Source organism: Syngnathus acus, chromosome 22 (genome assembly GCF_901709675.1).
Source record: "Syngnathus acus chromosome 22, fSynAcu1.2, whole genome shotgun sequence".
In the NCBI taxonomy this organism is placed as follows: domain Eukaryota; kingdom Metazoa; phylum Chordata; class Actinopteri; order Syngnathiformes; family Syngnathidae; genus Syngnathus; species Syngnathus acus.
This window is the reverse complement of record NC_051106.1, coordinates 3,432,572-3,451,244: the sequence shown is the minus strand read 5'-3', so window position 1 is coordinate 3,451,244 and position 18,673 is coordinate 3,432,572. Positions and strand designations below refer to the sequence as shown.

At 39.0% G+C, this 18,673-nt stretch overlaps 2 protein-coding genes and 1 non-coding gene across 7 annotated transcripts in view; all 3 read left to right on the top strand.

The window, feature by feature from the left end:
• The first annotated feature begins 1,040 nt into the window (after positions 1–1,040).
• On the top strand, positions 1,041–3,443 carry cln8 (CLN8 transmembrane ER and ERGIC protein). Of its 2 annotated transcripts, none has more exons than XM_037241461.1 (3): positions 1,041–1,125; positions 1,432–2,037; positions 2,718–3,443. In XM_037241461.1, exons 2-3 carry the CDS (start codon positions 1,489–1,491, stop codon positions 3,042–3,044), a joined length of 876 nt encoding a protein of 291 aa, XP_037097356.1. In that variant the 5' UTR covers positions 1,041–1,125; positions 1,432–1,488; the 3' UTR covers positions 3,045–3,443. The 2 variants fall into 2 exon arrangements, with proteins under 2 accessions (XP_037097356.1, XP_037097357.1); XM_037241462.1 differs by having other exon boundaries at positions 1,064–1,129.
• A 1,473-nt stretch (positions 3,444–4,916) lies between these two features.
• The window catches only part of arhgef10 (Rho guanine nucleotide exchange factor (GEF) 10), a 29,535-nt gene continuing 15,778 nt past the window's right edge, over positions 4,917–18,673 (top strand). Inside the window, exons 1-16 of one of the 4 annotated variants that reach the window (XM_037241458.1) lie at positions 4,917–5,061; positions 9,666–9,772; positions 11,229–11,519; positions 12,217–12,540; positions 13,538–13,574; positions 13,670–13,758; positions 13,961–14,017; positions 15,120–15,298; positions 15,724–15,840; positions 16,855–16,966; positions 17,195–17,303; positions 17,375–17,456; positions 17,536–17,715; positions 17,927–18,043; positions 18,132–18,224; positions 18,420–18,590. In XM_037241458.1, coding sequence (XP_037097353.1) covers positions 9,736–9,772; positions 11,229–11,519; positions 12,217–12,540; positions 13,538–13,574; positions 13,670–13,758; positions 13,961–14,017; positions 15,120–15,298; positions 15,724–15,840; positions 16,855–16,966; positions 17,195–17,303; positions 17,375–17,456; positions 17,536–17,715; positions 17,927–18,043; positions 18,132–18,224; positions 18,420–18,590 — 1,995 coding nt within the window. In that variant the 5' untranslated portion in view covers positions 4,917–5,061; positions 9,666–9,735. Of the gene's footprint in view, positions 5,062–9,665; positions 9,773–11,228; positions 11,520–12,216; positions 12,541–13,537; positions 13,575–13,669; positions 13,759–13,960; positions 14,018–15,119; positions 15,299–15,723; positions 15,841–16,854; positions 16,967–17,194; positions 17,308–17,374; positions 17,457–17,535; positions 17,716–17,926; positions 18,044–18,131; positions 18,225–18,419; positions 18,591–18,673 lie in introns of all 4 variants that reach the window. The other 3 variants (XM_037241457.1, XM_037241459.1, XM_037241460.1) reach the window with 3 other exon arrangements.
• On the top strand, positions 9,819–9,892 carry trnai-aau. The gene has a single exon. It is a non-coding gene; the product is annotated as a tRNA-Ile (tRNA).

The following is an 18,673-nucleotide window of genomic DNA, read 5'->3' as shown; positions in this document are numbered from 1 at the left end:
GGGAAATTCCAAAAAAGGAAGAAGAGTAATTGGTTCTGCTATTTTATAGTCCATTTGACCTACTTTTTAGCTTCGTTTTCACTTTCTTTAAAATATATTAACATGTCTCTGCACCTGGCATAAATGGATTTATTATGCCTCTCGTCTTACTGTACGTCAGATGAGTTTCCAGACCAACAAGATACAGGTATAGATAAATAGCAGACTAGATGGACTGAAGGTCGAAATATCAAGTGTGGTTGCACATGTCCAACAAAGAGGTGGCACAGAGAGAGCGCTGTCAGCAAAACTAATCAGACCCAGCAAATTCCACATAGCATTATGGAAACAAACACAACTCTGCAAGTCAACAATCTTAAACCCCATGACATACACAATGCATGGAATAATCCTGTTGGTAGACAAAATCCTGGTACAAATATGCTTTTTGTTTTTTTAAAGCATTAGATTAGGATTTTGTTTTGTGAAAACATTTCTACTGATCTTGTACGTCTATTCTAAAACGACAGACGACAAAAATGAGCCCAAAACTTATGTTTGATGCATTTTGTAGCCTTGCACTTCCAAAACGTTTAAATGGAATGTTTACAACAAGTACTTACATGAAAACAGGGACCTGCGTATGAACCGAATTTGATTTGATGACATATATTTCACTGCAGTGACACAAAATAACCACTAGATGGTAATACGTCACATGATTTATTTGACAGTGTAACTAAAAAAAGTTGATTGTATTTTTGTCAACCGCTTGCAAAAAGTATTTTAGAAAACTTGCTTTACTTCACTTGAGGCTTCCTAATTTGCCACATCCTGGATGATTTTTTTTTCTTTTTCCCTTCCTCCCAAATATTCAAACATGCATGGGTAGAATGTGAAACTAATTAATTATCAAGACTCTCTCGTATGGATTGGTTGTAAAGACGGACTTATATATTTATATTTGTACACGATCGTGGCTGTAAATGTCAAACTTGAGTTTGGGGCGTGCAGAGATTTTGTCCAATGAGGTGTCCGAAAATTTAAAGTAGGCGTGACATCCGGTTTGTAGATCACATGACCAAATTGAAGTCGTGTGACGAGAGACGTAAATACGACTGCGAATAGTATTCTGATTTATGTACAGTAAGTAGCCAAACTCTTTTCACATATTTCTTGAATTTCTTTCTAGATGGCCACGTGATATTTTGCGAGTTTGTAAAATTATTTTTCTTCTGCAGTGTTTTGCACGCGGCTAGCTTGACACTTGGACTGTTTAGGAGTTTCTGTCTTTAAAGTTGACGATTGATTCTTGATTACAGTTATCGTGATTTGTAGCTACAATATTTGATCCAATTCACATAGGGCACATTAAATAAAACATTGTCACCTTGCAGAAGCTAACAATTAAAACCCACTATGAAAAAATACATGTTTTCTCTTATCTTGCAGGTGTATTGCACGATATGTCTCTTTCAAACTACTGAGCTAATACCTCTTCTCACAACCATGGATCCTGGACAGCAGCTACCTCCATCTGATGCCACCTCCCAGCCCACTGAAGAATACTTTCCATGGGATCTTCGATTCCAACTGATTGCCTTGGGTTTTGCTTTCTATGCATCAATATTCCTCCTCGCTCACCTCCTGTCTTCATCACTGACCCATACATACAATTGCTTGCAAGCCAAAGAGAAGATTTTCTGGAACCTTGCCGCTACCCGTGCAGTATTTGGCATCCAGAGTTCAGTTGCTGGTTTGAGAGCACTTACTCAGGACTCTGGATTGAGCAGAGACATAGTGAACGGGCAAGAGGACTGGTCGTGGTTTAATCTCCTCACAGCCACGGGGTTCTTTATATTTGAAAATGCAGCATTCCATACCTATAGTTTGGCGTTTCGGTCACTTGACTTTGCCCTGGCAACGCACCATTTCTTCGCCTTGGCAGGATATGGAGGAGGAGTGATGTCAGATTCCATGGGCCACTTTGTGCCAATGGTGGTGCTACTTCTGGAAATGAGCACACCATTCACGTGCATATCCTGGATGCTGCTGAAGGTAAAACAATATTACATTTCCTCTGTTTTGTTCAAAGTTTATCTCTTTAGGACAGATTGGAAATGAAATGGTATGAAAATGTCCAATCTCAGTTATAGTGAAAACAAAAACATTGGAAATAAGCTGCAGCAATTAAATTGCATTTCTATGCAAAACAGTGGTGTTGAAATAGTAATATTTTGTACTATATTTTTAATATACAGGTAATAGAAATGTCGACAAGTTTCATTTCTGTAAAACAGAAAAGTTATTTCACTTTAGTAACATAAAACATGTGAAAGTCTTCACATCAACACATCACAAAGCAGTTCCAACCAATTTTGCATTTCCTCTTTCATCTTTTGTAATGTTCCTTTTTTTTGGGCTTGTGTGAATTTGGCTATGGTTTTCAATAGCTCAAGTCAATTTTATTGATATAACACATGCACTACAGTTGCAGCTCTAACAAAGCACTTTACAGAACACGTCATAAAACCTTAACAGTAATACAAAAATATGAAACCAATAAAATCTCCACTCCTGCATACAATTGATTGTTGTTTGAAGAGATGTAGAAGAAAGTGGAGCAATTCAAAATCTCCTTTCACTAATGGACCAGAGTCATAAGATGAGATGAACCCTGACTATTGTGACATCATTAATACATTAAAAACTACTCTCTCTCTCTGTTTCTATGCAAGGCTGGATGGGCCAGAAGTCTGTTTTGGAAAGCCAACCAATGGATGATGATCCACATGTTCCATTGTCGCATTGTTCTCACATACTACCTTTGGTGGGTAAGCTTTAAAAACTGGGGCGCGATCAACAACAACTTCCCCCTGGCATTACGTCTCATCTTCTACATCGGCCTGGGCCTGCTCACCGTTGTCATGAATCCGTTTTGGACCTACAAGAAGACCATGCAGCTGTTCAACCCCGTCGATTGGAACTTTGGCAATAAGCCGGCACCTGGAAACAACACCAAAGAGGATCAGGCTGATGTTGCTGCCAAGCCTCATGTAAGCTGAGAAGCAACAGGAAAGTTGGTTACCTGGTTGTTTTATTTACTTTATCTTCTTCGCATTAACTTGTTTCGCACATTTGTATTTTGTTAATTAACACAAATAATTTCCGTAGACCTGCTAGTCTAGTCTAAAACATGGTATCCTGCTTGATATTGTGAAATATGTATGTAGCAGCCAAATCCACCTGTTTTTATCGATCTCAGGGAGCGGCCATTTTGCCACTTTCCGTCAACTGTAAATTATTTCGACACCCACCGTTGGGAAACAGTGCGTTACTGAAATTGGCCATTAGGAAATTCAGAGTGAAATGAAAACGGAGTGCCAGCACGCGCACTTGACGCTCCGATTGAGATGGTGCGCCAGTGCTGGCCGTGTTAAAAAATGAATGGTAGCAGAGTGCACTATGATAAGTATAGGAAAAATCAAATGTATTTTCAAATATTTTCTGATGTTTTAAATACCCTCAGTATCAAAGATAGACAAACCAGAATTTTTCTTACACCACTGTATCATCATGATTGAACTTTTTTATACAAAGTACAAGCCTAACGTCTACTTTGACTTTCTGTATATGACATACAGTATCTAAATCTTGACCTATTGACCTAACTATCGTCTTTCACATTACAGAAGGAAAAGTTCTGAAATTGTATTATTGGGTGGGTGAAGATTTGCCTTTTACGTTTGTCATGTTCTCAAATAATCTTTTTGTGTTATTAAAATGTGTTCATTTGAACTTAAGCTAGCAAATAACATTTCTGTTAACAAAGCCAGGTGGGTGGATTGCATGTTTGCTCAAGGTGAGATTCAATGTTGTATTGAATGGCAACAGGTGGATAATGTACATATAGGCACGGTACTTAAAGGGTGGCTAGGGGGTGCTATTGCCCCTTCAGAAATCTGTGTAGCTCCGGTAAAGCACTTCATGCATGGTAATGTACTGTGGGTTTTAAACATATTATTCATTTAATTAAGTTTAAAAACATAACTTTGCAAGTAGCCATTGGGTTCTAATCCAAGCCCTGCTTACGTTATGTTTTTTTTTTCTTCTTGCACACAGGTTAAAGATTTTGCAATTGCTACTTGGTCACTTGTATTTGGTGTGTCTATGTGAGAGTTTTTGAATATTATTTGACTATTAAAGCTTGTGCGCTGTATCATGCAAAAAAATAAAACACAAGATCAACTTCATACAGTGAGTGAATTGATGAATATTAACTGTCTTCTCATATGGCTCCATAAAGAACCAGAAAAGAGAGAAAATGTCACTTCTGTCATCAATTGTAAGACTGTTTGATTGTCAGTCACTTTTGCACAAATAGATGAATAAGCATAATTATTTTGTGGTTGAAAAAGTCTCGAAACAATTTGAATTGAAAATTGATCATTTCCCACTGCAGACTTAATATATCCCACGACACAGTGCTGCATCGTATTGAGATGTGTATCTAATATTTTGGCACCATAATAGTGGCAAAATAATTAACAAGCGTTTCGGCAAATTGCAAACTAGAACAAACACATTAAATAGCATAATCTTGTAAATCTGCAATTTTTTGGCAAAACTCTTGAATATTGTGAGCAAACGAAAGTCAATCTAATAAAATGCTAATTGCCAACACAAACACTGGAAATAGAACGATTAGAAAGCATGCAACCAAAGCTTTTTTTTTTAGAAAATCATCCATACAAAATCTTCTCTGGACAGCTGTGTTTTGGGCAGCCACCTCACAAGTCACGTGAGCACATTCCAGTCCTCCCGGAGAGGAAGACGATGGCAAATTGATTGACGCCTTGGATTCACCAATAGACGCGTTCCAAGCTTACCCATTGACCAATCAGACGCTAGCACTAGACATGAGGGTTTTCCCATGATGGAGCCAGTTTGCATCGAAGGGAATCCTAGTTAAGAAGGATACCAGAAGAAAGTGTCTTCCATCACTAATGTGCAACTTTGCTTAACAGGTCGAGGATTACAACAAAAGGATCAACTCTATTACTTCATTAAAATCTTGAAATGGTGAGTCCAGAACGCGTTTTATTGTTTATGACAAAGTTGTGTACAGTATTCCCAAAACCTGAACTGTTTTGCAAACTTTAATTATAAGTGTCTGTAAACGTGCAAAGTGGTTCCGCTCCGTTTTCAATGCACAATTTGGATGTTTGAAGTCTGCGTTGTTGGGTCACAACTGAACGTGGCGCCTCAGGTTGTCAAGTTGCCAACGCTGTCCAATAACGTTACTCAGTGTCAACGTGTCCGATGAGTAGACAGTTGTTTTTGCAGATCCCTCCAAGTAATTCGTTTACCACTTTCACAAATAAAACAATTGACGTAGGAAAATATCATTTTACTGTACTTTACCTAGACATTTCCCCCCCGTCTGAATTGGCTCAAATTTGGCATTTTAACTCACCCTATGAGATATACTACTGGAAATTCAAAGTGGACTTTTTACCATCACGTCAGTTTTGATAATAGTTACTCTAAACTTTATGAATGCAAACCAGGATTTCTTGAAGCAAAATAAATCAAGTTGGCACGTGCTGTTCCTAAATTTAGGGATGAAGTGTGGGGGTCTTTTCCATTTAAAGTCTTTCTGAGTTGGCAGCAGCCAAGCCAACCACCAATTCAAGTAGTCATGCATAGCATTCCTGAGTGAGCAGGCTGCCTAGCTCCAGTCAGCTGGAATGCATGTCTTTACAGGTAGTCAAATAATAATAAAAAAAAAAATTCGACAATTCTCCATTTTATCAGTATATGTCTTCATAAAACTGTAAATGTTATCCTCTCAAGAATAATATAAATATCACTGTCTGTAGTTGATTTGTCTGCAGTCTTTTGCCAATCACCTTCACACCAGGCAGTTGTCAGATTCTCCACTGTTAATTTGTTGAACAAATCACCATGGTGGCTTGGCTGTGACTACAAATACCTTTCCTTCCCCCCCTCTGTAAACATTGAGTGGGCTCTTTGGGAATACAGGTACAATTTTTCTGCAGGTTCCCTCTGTGAGCTCTCAACTGAGTCGTGAATGTTCTGATTGACAGCTCATAAATCATAGCAACCTTTTTGTTATTGACAACATCATCAGGGACAAATCTGTCATTGAATGGCTTGTGCCACATATGTTGTGAAACATTGATCTTAAGGTTGAGTCTATAAATGTTTGCTGTCAATCAGATCTGCAGCAAAATGGCATGTATTGCTGTGCCATCAAGTAACAATTGTTTCATGGAAATGTTTACCACAGTAAAGCCTGGGCGAGTTTAATAGAGCTAAGGAAGTGCTTACAGTGGTATTGTAAAAGGGTCAAACACACCCTGGGAAATTGGTCTACTTCCAATCGGGTGCATCGGGAAAAAAACAGCACCAAGAAGCAAAGTCTAGTGCTCCTATTATGTAGATTTTAAACAGGTCTCAAAACAAAGTTTCTGATCTTCTTTGATCAAAATGTAGAAATGATAAAGAATTACAACACACTTAACAAAACACTCAGGTTGAAATTACTTTATTAATAATTCTCATGCAAATTACCTGCCAATTATGCTGGTGATTAATAAAATTGAATAATCTTGTCTACTGGGCTTTTTAGGTTAAAATGGGAATAAGTATCAAAACAGTTAACAAAACCTTTTCAGAGCAAGCGATTTTCCAATGCTCACAACTAAATGGCGTGCTTATGATGCAGTGTTAAGTTTTTGATGTGGTTTACTGGTTAGGCAGGGAGCAGTTCCAACATTCTTATACAACTGCCTAATCTTTTTTTTCCTTTTTTGATTTTCTCTACCATTGACTCTATGATGACATAAACACAGATGAATTTTTATAGTAGTCATTATCTATTTGAAGGTATTAAAATGTGACATTCAAATCCTCAATGTATATAAAATATCCCACCAAAAGAAAATACTACAGGCCCTGACTATTTAACTTTACATTCTACCATCCGCATCAATGAAATCCACAAATATACAGTCACTGTCAGGTGGAAACCGTGCCGATCCTCTCCATGTTGATTGTTCACATGTAGGTCCATGGGTATTTTTAGAAACCCCCAAACTGTTTTGCTCCGCTGCACTCACCAAGCTTCCCACCCTGCTTAAGGTTAGGGTGGGAAGTGAAGCATTTGGCACAGATGGTTTATCTCGGTATGACTCACGACTTTTAAGGAATATTTAGAAAGCAGGTCGGAGGTTGTTGTTCTCGCTGTCCCACGTGATCGTTTTTAGTTGACGGGGTAATTTGTGAGTGTAGTTAATTGCTTGCTTTGTACATACTTGTATTCTGAGCACATTTGTCTCAACCACTCTGACTCCAGTCCAGGTCAGAAACACAGAAAGGGCTCATTAAGGCTGCTCAGTTTGGACAGTTTCCACTGGCAAACTTCAGTTGACTCGAATGAGTTTCTTTTAGTAAGAAAATTGTCAACTCTGGCTTTTAGTAAAAATGCCATTTTTGGATTTGGCTCTTTAAATGACCAATGTAGGCTGACAATTTTCCTCAGCCTGATTACTTTAATCCTGGTCAATGTCGGTGACTCAGACGGCACTCCATTAAACGAGCCATAAAAATTCGGAAAAGGCAACAAATGTTGTCAACTCCTTACACCACCCTCTCCCTAGGCTTGGTTCTAGGGCTTTCGGCCCATATGTGGAGTACTACTTCCCATTAAGTACACCCCCATAAAAAATCAGTTGGAGAATATCCTTGTTCATTCTTCCATACCAAACTTTTTGAACCTTTAGAACAATAATCGCTAAACCCTAAAACCTAGAACTGGTGAATTAAGTTGAAGACATAAGATTCAAAGAAATCAGAAAAAGATAGATAGATAGATAGATAGATAGATAGATAGATAGATAGATAGATAGATAGATAGATAGATAGATAGATAGATAGATAGATAGATAGATAGATAGATAGATAGATAGATAGATAGATAGATAGAGATACTTTATTGATCCCTGGGGGGAAATTGAAATTCATTACATCAACAGGCCAGATATTTTCTTGTCTGAAGAAGCTCACGGATCCCAACATGTTATAACACGCTACACCGAGTCTGTCATCAACTACAGGGTGGATTTTGGTGTTTTCTTTCGGTCCGTTCATTCTTTAACTTTTGACTTTTTTTTGTTCCTATGAATTGTGTTGATACACAGCTAGGGCTTATGTTTAAACAATTGACATCTGGAATGCTGATTTTTTTTTTTTTCTCTGGCAAGGAAGTAAAGCATCACAAAATCAGAGACAAAACAGGTATTGATATTGTCTGTTTTCCCTCAGGGGATGAAGGCAGCTGTCTTATCTCATATATCTTATCTATTTTGCCCTACTCTTCATCTCCGAAGAGTATCTCTGTCTTGCTCTGACATGGTCCTCGAAATCTGAGTTGGCTCTTCTAGTCTCTCTTGAACTCTCTCAGTTTCATGAATAACAGACAAACATGTCATTGCTTCCTTTGCCCACCCTTCCTTCCCTCGCTCCCTGTCCCAGGCAATGAATAGCTAGATGAGTCACCCTGTTGAGATGTTGCTAGGACTTGACGCTTCATCTTCACACCAAAGTGAGGCTTAGTGGATGTTTCCATGGTATTGATATCCTGATGCTCTCATGAGCATCAATTGGGTATCGACCAGGCTCATAAATTATTGATACTGAGAATAAAATGCAAAAAATTGTGTCACTTCCATAATTAAGCTTAAAGCTTGCATGCCAAATGTGACTATGCTGCATTGTAAAAATAAAAACATTATTTATGTTAATTATTTTATTTATTTTTAGGGTTTAATTTATGTTAGCTTATTTATTATTATTATTAAAGTATTATTAAATGGTATTTACTTTTCTTTCAGGGCATTTGGTTCATATTGTTCAAAGTAAGATGTCATTTTATTTAATTAATTCTAATTTATTGTACTTGTTTTATTGGTGTTAGAAAAAAATCACACCAAGGACAATAATAAACTTATTTTTTGCAAAAAAAAAAAAAATGCGTCTAGAAAAGCCCTGTATTGCTTTGAATTTTCTCGACCCCGCTGTCTCCATTATCCAAACTGCTTATCCTCAGGCTATGCATACCTGCAAATGTTAGCATTAGCATCGTCCACTCGTCATCCTACTCTCTGCAGACGCCGGCCCCGTGTTCATTCTCCCTTCTGGCTTTGTGCCCTGCACATGGGGTGGAGGACCGAAAAAGCGGAGGATTTCACATTACTTGAAGACAAAACAAGCTTTCAGACTCACAATGACTTATCTTGGTGGCTGTGTCCCCACCATGTCGCTTTGTTTTGCACATAAATGGACAGTTGGGGACTTGTGTTGTGCTGTCGAGATCCTGTGAATAAAATGTGCAGCATACATACCTCTACAATGACGGCTTTATGCTACCACATGGTGATGTCATGGCCTTGCAAGCTATTCCTTAAAATAGCAGGAAACGTATTATTTTTGTTTTATTATTATTTTTTGTTCAACGACTTTAACGGAACGCTTTACCTCAAGTTATGATGGTGAGGAATGCAATGCTTCTCATAACCATTCCTGGAAATTTCTTTGGTCTGCAAATATCCGTTTTGCCTCCCTATTACAAGTCTGCTTTTCTTTCTTCTCATTTCCTTTAGGAATGTTTCTGAGCATAGTCGATTCCCTGCATGCTGCCAGACGAGCTTGTACAGGAGAAGAGCCTTAAAGATGGATATGGAAGAATTTCCTCCCCCGCCTGCTGAAAGTAAGATCAACACCAAAACCTGACACCCTTTTCAAATATCTTCCATGGCCGGTTAGCTCAGTTGGTTAGAGCGTGGTGCTAATAACGCCAAGGTCGCGGGTTCGATCCCCGTACGGGCCATCTCTTTTGCAGAGTAATGTAATGTCAACATTCATTTGTGCTGCTTCGGTCTTTTTCCTGTTAGTCACCTCTCTCTAAAATGACCACCCAATCAGAATTTCCATGAGCCAATATTTGTTCAAAACTTCAACTCCACTGTTTTTATCTACTGCCCTCAGACTATCTGTGTTTGCTTTTCACACTAGTTGCACTCTAGTCTGAAATATAGGCAAGTGCGCTGCCAATGGGTGTGTTAAACGTCATTACGTAACATTACAGCATTTATTAGAAGTTTAGGAGTCACGACAAATGACCGAGAACAAAACATGTAGTGTTGCAAATGAATGAATATTAGTTCTTCAAACTTGGTGGACCACTAGATGTGCTTTGTCTGTATCCTACATATAACATCAGGAGCAAACAGATGGAAAAAGGTTTGCTATTTGTCAAGCACTTTGAATGTGATTGATACGGGGTCACGGTTTTGACCTGTGGCACTAGTCACAGCTGGTATTTAAACACCCTGACTACAGGGTGGAACAACTACCTGTCCAAGTGTGAGGCACAGCAGTAATTTAAAAATGCATGCATGACTATGTGAGGACTTCAAAGATTCTAGCTGCGAGTTGAGATTCACTTGTTCATAAATAGTGAAGGCATGGCAAGCTTTAACTCTTCATATGGTGATTGCATGGAAAGAAGATGATATCAGCCACCTACTAAAAACCAAATAGCTACTCAGGTGTGAAAAGAAATGTTTAGGGTCATGTGTCTGACAATGATTGGTGAAAGAATAGATCGAAACATTTCCTGGGGAGGTAGGAGAAGCTGGGTAACAGTAGTCCAATGAAGACCAAAATCGTTCAAAGCGGAAACAGCTGAATTTGTGAGTTACTTTGGTGTACGGCTGTATTTGTACCCAAACAGCTTTTTTATGAGTTATATGAAACTGTCTCGGAATCCACTTCTCTCCTCTCACAGCTGTGGCCTAGTGGTAAGGTGGAAACTGGAACGACAGTTGTCGTGGGCTTCCAGTCTGCTGCCGAGCGTGATTCTTTTTTGTGATTCTGTGAATCATTAACTCGCTCATAGAGCGCCATATCGTCTTAGCTCTGGAGTGCAAAAGGCTAATAAGCTTTTTTCGTTATTTTTGGGTTGAGAAAATACACCGTTCTTGTCTACCCCACACTTAATTATAAGCTCTTAAATGGACAGAAATAGAGAGACCACACCCTAAGGCAGTAGTTATTTTTGATGATTTTCACATGTATTTCGCAAAGCTGACAAAACATACCCATTTTTTCAGATTTCCGTGCTTAACCTTGAATCATTTGAATTTGTTTGATTCATTATGCAGTTTTGGATGACGATGAAGATGAAGGGGAAGCCTTTGATTTCGATGACAGTGGGGATGACATCCCAGAAGTTGACAAGCCACCACCGAAGCCCAGCAATGAGGATCAGAGTTCCGGGGACCTTGTGTGTCATCCGGCAGAGGGTGATGTTTCCAGTATGGCTCCCCAAATACCTTCCATCTTCCCTGACAGCCCACCTTCAGCAGAACCATCTGAAGCTGACGGGGCGGATCAAAAGGAGCTCGATCTACCACTGCCCCCTCCACCTGAGGACGTTCTAGAAACAGATGCAGGTTTGTAAGTCATTATCTTATGAGTCTTATGGCCACTCGTGTTCATGTGTTTTGTTTACATTATCTGACTAATACTCAAGTGGGGTGGTGTGTTTCTCTCATGACACCTTGTATCACTGGATGACTGCCTGCTGCTGGACTGGCTCTGGTATTCATCCAAAACACTTGACAGCAGCAGCAGCAGTTACTTGGTCGTATTTCTAATGAAGGAATGTGCGAAATGCAAAGCAGGGCCTTAACGGAGACTCAACACCTCTTACTTGCATCTAAGGCAGTACAATTTCTTTAATAATACGTATTGCTGGAAAGATGCCCTCACACCAAGAGAATAACTTGTATTCATTAATACTGTCCAAGAAGTATTAATTGTCACTATGCATATTGTTGTAGGCAATGATATAAAAATGCATACATCATAGTTAGTCATTTATAAACCAACATTACCCTAACTCTTAAATACACTGTAAAAATATTTTTCAATTAAGGCCTCACTGAAACCAATATATTCATTGTAAGATCATATTTAAATGTCAAGTGAATGTAAAAGGGATATTTGGGACATTTTAAAAAGACAAAAATATATATATTTTTTACGTTTTCCCATTTACTATACTCCTGAATGTACCAAAATCAGACAAAGCCAACACATGCAGCTGATCTACATTTAATTTGTTTTGCCAACTTTATGTGTCACCAGGAAATGAACAGCAGGAAGTGTCCAGCCATGTCCAAAGTGTCCCAAAGAGCTCCTCCAAAGTCAACCCCTACTCTGTGATTGACATCAGTCCTCTTGAGCCGCAACAGCTCGAGCAGCTCGATTGCTCCCTTTCTCCTTCCGAACCAGGAGAGCCCAAGGAACAAGTTGGAGAAGCCTCGGATTCCCACAGCAGCCCCGGTGGCATCACCTCAGGCTATTCCGTACCAGTGCCCTGCGGCTATGCAACTCCATCCGGCGTACCGCTTATCACGCCTGCTTACACCACACCTGTGATCATTCGACACTTCTCTGCGGATGAGGATGGTAAAATCATTTTTTTTCTTAGATTTCTAATAGTCAGGCAAGACCTCAGAGCCCCTCAAACAGTGTATGATCATTTCAACTAAAGATATATTTTCATTATTGGAGGAAATATGTCAAGTGAAAGCATTATTTTGGGGTATCAAGTGTTTCATGCCATGCCAAAGATATTGCAAACGTTTTCCTCTTCATCTTGCTACTGCCAAAGGTCATTTCTTTTTTTGACTGGAGTTAAATTCCTCTCAGCCTGCACAAAGACCCACATATCCAAGGTCATGACACACAAGTGCTTGATCAGCGTTCTTTCCGGCCTACTTTTCCATTTTCTCGCTTGATTTTCCTAAAGCCTTGCCACAAGGAAATTTATACTAATTTTAGCCCCTGACCATAATATGTTTTGGCAATTTTGCTCTTTCCTCAAAGTCTGGCAGTGGAGAGTCTGATTATGTTGAAAGTAATTTAAAGATACAGCAGATTAAAATATTTGACATAATTATTATAAGACAGTTAAAGCTATGTGAACATTTCTAACAATATATATCATGTCTTCCTTACCATATTTAATTGAAGAAAACATTGATTATCTTATCATATGGGTGACCCAATGGAATATGTGGAAACACAGCTGTGGAAAGAGTCGACGGGCACGTTTCTCAAACCAAAGCACTAATTTTAAGTTTTTTGCCTCAAAATGGAACGTGATCTTACTCAGCCAATTTGCCACCCCTACTTTCAGTTGTCTGAAAATGTCCCTTCCGTTTTCCCCTCACTCTGCTGCCAGGCAAAGACAATGGCACTTTCTGTCAGTAATTCCAAGAATGTGAGATTTAGTGACATCTAGCGGTACAATTTTGAAAGTACAGCGTTTTCAGTGCAGCACGGTTGTATCTGTATCTCCTTTATGTAGTGGATAATTTGCATTATTCAAGAGCAGCTATGCTTGAAATAAATGTGTGAGGTCAATGCATTTCTAAAATTTCTCAAATTTCTTTCCCCGCAGTAACAGTGATTCGGACTGGCAACATTTCCGCTGACAGGTGTGTGTTTGACACGTTGCCATTTCACACAGTAACTCTCGAACGAATCCCTTGCAGAAAATACTAACAGATGGATTTGTTTGAATATCTTGAAGTGTTTTCAGTGAAGAGTTTCCACCTATTAGAGAGGAGGATGCTTTGGCGAAGTGGGCATCGGATCCTGCCAATACTTCATGGATGGAAAGTAAGAATTGCAAAGATTTCATTGACTGCCCTTTGACACAGTGCCTTCCTTCAGACTGGTTTACTTTTTTTTCAACATCTGTCTGAGCTCTGGGACCTCCTTCCTATTTTTATTGAGGAAGCAAAGCTCTGTGTGCATCTTGGCATGGTTCTGAATTAGTGGCGTCACTTTGCTGTTCTTGATTTGTTCTTTATGATTTTAGATCCCGATGAGGTGATTTATGATGATGTGCCCAGGGAGAACTCTGATTCCAACACAGGTATTTCGTCTCATCTCTTTTTTTTCTTTGCATAGTAAAATTTCAGTAACAATACACCACTTCTTTTATTTTACCGTTTTTTTCCGTGTATAATGCGCAAAATTTAACTAATTTATTGTCCTAAAATCTGGGGTGCGCATTATACATGGGTACAAATTTTTTTCAAACAAATTTTTTTCAAACAAATTTTTTTTTTTTTTTTTTTTTTTTTTTTTAAGAAAATCATGGTACAACAAAACTGACCGACAATAGTGTGTTTGTACTGTGCTCTGGTCATTTCGTCAAAGAAGGGATAATAGTCCTCTTCTCTTCTTGACTGACAATGAATGTGATAGTTTAATACAATCAGCAAATAACAAAATGCGTATTACAGGTAATATTTTATTTCACAACACTTTGCCTTGTTCCTTTCGTCTCTGCTGTTCACTTCAAACACGCTCCATACGAACGCAATGCTCTCGTATCAGACGCTTGCTCGATCACCTGCTCGTTTGCTGTCACAATGTACCCTACACAAATCCGAAACATTTGTTGCGGCTCCGAGTCACGAGGGGCAAGTTTTGGTTTCCAAGGGTGTTTTTATTCCTCTTCAACGTCTCTCCCATACAGAGCCGCCTTTTTCACATGTCCGCACGTCACTTTCCTCTCTTTTCATCTGATCGCGGTGGTGCCTTTATGGGCAGTCGGAGAAATCAACACCAACAAAAAAATATACATCCAGCCTAGTTAAGACCATACCAAAGACTATAAAAATGGGACCCATTGCCTCCCTGCGTGTGTGACGATCATTGGGACTTAAAAAAAAAAAAAAAAAAAAAAAAAAAAAAATTGGGTGCGTATTATACATGGGTACAGGCTTTTTTCCAGCATCAACATGCCATTTTTAGGGTGCGTATTATACATGGGGGCGCATTATACACGGAAAAAAACGGTAGTTTCATTTTGTTATCTAATTTTAGTTTTAGCCGAAAACAAAAACTGAAACTAGTTAGATGCCTAACAGAAAAATTCAACTATAATCCACCTTGCTGTTTCATACCCTTTCTTAATTTGATCAGATATGTGTTTTTGCACATCCTCATTTCTTTCTCTGCTCACACAGAACCAGATGAGATGATTTATGACGACGTGGAGCTCGGTGAGGAAGGAGGTTCTCTCGACAATGGCTGGAGCTCCAGTGAGTTCGAAAGCTACGACGAGGCGAGCGATGGGGAAGGGCATTCTGAGAATGGCCTGCCCAACGCTTTCATGAGGGGGACCCCCGCCCAGAAGAAAACCCATGTGGGTACCACAATTACGGAACTTTTGTTTAATTTGTTTCTTGTTACTGTTCCAGCAGGAAGAAAATGGCAGTATAAAATAGCCTTTGTGATTTAAAAATCGGAATAATATACTTTTTTTTTTATTTATAGTAATAATTTTATTCTTTCAGACATCACAAGGTTAGCTTAAGTGACTAAATGTTTATTTCTTGTATTATTAAATGTGATAAGGAATTGCCAAATAAACCCATCAATACTATAAAATGAATTCTAAATTACTAGGTATACTGTGCTAGCATGCAATAATTAATTTCTTACATTAAACCAAACCTAAAATGAACAAATATTTCAGGACAATGCACATACATAGCGGATTTGCTGTAGAAATCACTCCAAGCACACTTGACAAGCGTAACCAATAATGCTTGCTTTGCTTTTGTTTAGCTCTCTCAAGATCTGAGCCGCTTGAAAGAGCACTATGAGAAAAAGATGAAAGATCTAATGGCAAATACAGTCGGAACTGTCGAGCTGCAGCAGCTCAAACAGAAACACGAGCAGAAGGTAAACTAGCTGCAGCTCGCTTCACCTGCCTGTGTTCCACTAGTTTCAACCTTTTTTTTTTTTTACTCTTGGTCTGGCCTACTTGACCGTGAGCTTTTCTCACTGACACTGTCGTACGCCTATCCTGTACTAATGTTTCATGGTGGTGGTACTGGTGATGGTGGTGATACTGGTTTGCCTCTTTGCCAGCTGCACTGGTCTGTCTCGTGGTCATAAATCCCACTGAAGGTTCAAACAGTTCACAGAATGATGTGTGGCCTAGTATACTCATTATTTTACGGTAAACTGGGCCACCAGTCAAGTACCTAATACCAGAAAATGCAACAGTGTGACCCAAAAAATGATATCTATAGGACAGGGATTGTCAACCAGTGGTCCTCGGGCCTTTAGTGGTCCGTGGCGATATTGTAGGTGGTCCGCAAAATTGGAAATGGAAAATAATTGTAATTTTTTTTTTTTAATAAAATTGGTTTATTATTTAGACTTGATTTATTTTCCAGCTAATTTCATGAATCATTTATCCATCCAAATTATGTCAAATGTAGCTAAGCTTCCCAAAATAGACGTATTAATGCAAATAAACAGCCTCTCTAGGTCTATCCTCCTTCGGTGCAAAATAAAATAATATTCCGCCAAAGCAATGGTCCCAGAGTTGCTTTTTTGGTTATATTGGTGGTCCCTTGGCTAAAACCAGTTGAAAACCCCTGCTGTAGGACCTTTGACCCCAATTTTTGCAACAATAACAAACACACACACCAAAACTACAAAAACTCCAGGAACTCATTTTGAAACACTGCATATCAGATAGCAGCTTTTTGTTACACTCTGATGTCCCAGTTACTTCTCTGCTGTTTAACTCGTCGTCATTCAGATTTTAACAACTCTCATACTGTGTGTGTGCTTCATTATGCTCAGTAGCACTTTGGCTACATTGACTTAACTTTTGAAGGTCATTCAGCAGTTGGGAAAGAAATTGAATAAAGACTAACGATGTTTCCCCCTCCCACTTTTAAGATGCAAAAGTTGGTGAAAGCAGCTAAAGAAGGGACCAAAGATGGGCTTGAGAAAACCAAAGCTGCAGTTAAGAAGGGCCGTTCTTTCATCAAAACCAAGTCTTTCTATAATGGTATGTCAATTGTATCATTTTCAGCTAGTTCCATTCTAAATCTACATCCTTAGAGCTGTCATAATAACACATTTTTCCAAGATGTTGCAATTTCCCAGAAACTGTTGATTTGATAATACAACAACAAAATTAAGTTGACCAGATACATTTTAATTACAATCCGCCTTTCTTGTCATTTCATTGTTATGAATCATATTGCACTTTTTTTTGTCCTAATTTATGATTTAGAGAGGAAGTCTACCTGTTTTGAAGATGAGGAGTCCGAATTCTTCATTGAGGTCGATTGTTTTAACGTTGAGCCAATTTTGGGTCCAGCCCCGGAAGGGCTTTCACAGCAACAAGTAAGCCCAATTTCATTAAGTTCCTTTTTTAGTAAAACTACCGATTTTAAAATGAAATCTGTTCCCCGCAGCTGGTGAGACGCTGTATATTGGGCTCTATACTGGAAAGTGAGAAGAACTATCTTGATGCATTGAAGAGAATCCTAGAGGTAGACCACTACAGAAGCAGTGACTAGTCTGTGTTGTTATGCAGTTTAATACATCTACTATTTTTTTTTGCTTCATCAGCAATATGAAAAGCCCTTGTCCCAGATTGAACCAAGGTTACTGAGTGACAGGAAACTGAAGATGACCTTCTATAGAGTGCGAGAGATCCTGCAGTGCCACTTCTTGTTCCAGATCGCTCTGGCGAGTCGAGTGGCTGAGTGGGACAACTCGGCCATGATCGGGGATGTCTTTGTTGCCTCGGTAAGCTTGGATTCAAGAAAGACAAAAGCTTTTCACAAAATACTGCATCAACTGATTTGTTCTTATAATTTTGAGAGCACTGTTCTTTCAAAAGAATATTCTCTGGGTCTTCCACCCTTAGTTGCAAGAATTTCCCACCAGGAAAGGGAGAGACAGGAAAAAGGAAGAAACACTTCTTTGCTGTTATAATGCATTTTTTTTTTCTCAACAGTTCTCAAAGTCTATGGTGCTGGATGCCTACAGTGAGTACGTGAACAACTTTAGTACGGCGATGTCAGTGGTGAGAAAAACATGTGCTTCAAAACCTGGCTTCCTGGAATTCCTAAAGGTTAGATATTAAAATACTTATATTAAATTTGACATCATAAATATTAATTGATGGTTAGATATTGATCGTTTTGTATGATTTATTCCAGCATCGTCAAGAAACAAACAGTGACAGGATGACTTTGTATGGCCTGATGATGAAACCAATCCAAAGGTTTCCACAGTTCATTCTGCTCCTCCAGGTATGTGTCTTGTTCACTCTTATTCACCAGCAGATGGAGTGTTTGACTCATGAATACCAGGCACACGGTCAATGCTTCTACTATCAGAAGAATGAACATCAAAATGCACAATATGTAGAAATGGATCTCAGTTACATATATATTTGGGTCTTTTGGACTCGTACCTAAGAGTGTGTTGGCCTTGCTTCTCACCAGGACATGCTCAAAAACACACCAGTGGGCCATGCAGACCGCCTGCCCTTGCAGATGGCCTTAACAGAACTGGAGACCTTGGCTGAGAAGCTCAATGAAAAGAAGAGAGAAGCTGATCAGCGCTGCGAGATACGTCACATAGCAAAGGCTATGAATGAACGTTACCTTAACAAGGTCTGTACTTGGTGTCCACTATTTGGGTAGAGAGAGTTGTGTTCTAATTTTTTGGATTGTGGTTATGTCTTTAAATGAGTTTG

What these genes read in the sequence shown, in the direction of transcription:
- cln8 (XM_037241461.1), top strand. Translation starts at nt 1,489, where the DNA reads ATGGATCCTGGACAGCAGCTACCTCCATCTGATGCCACCTCCCAGCCC. An exon ending in TATCCTGGATGCTGCTGAAG is followed by an intron (nt 2,038 to 2,717) that starts GTAAAACAATAT and finishes TTTCTATGCAAG; the next exon opens with GCTGGATGGGCCAGAAGTCT.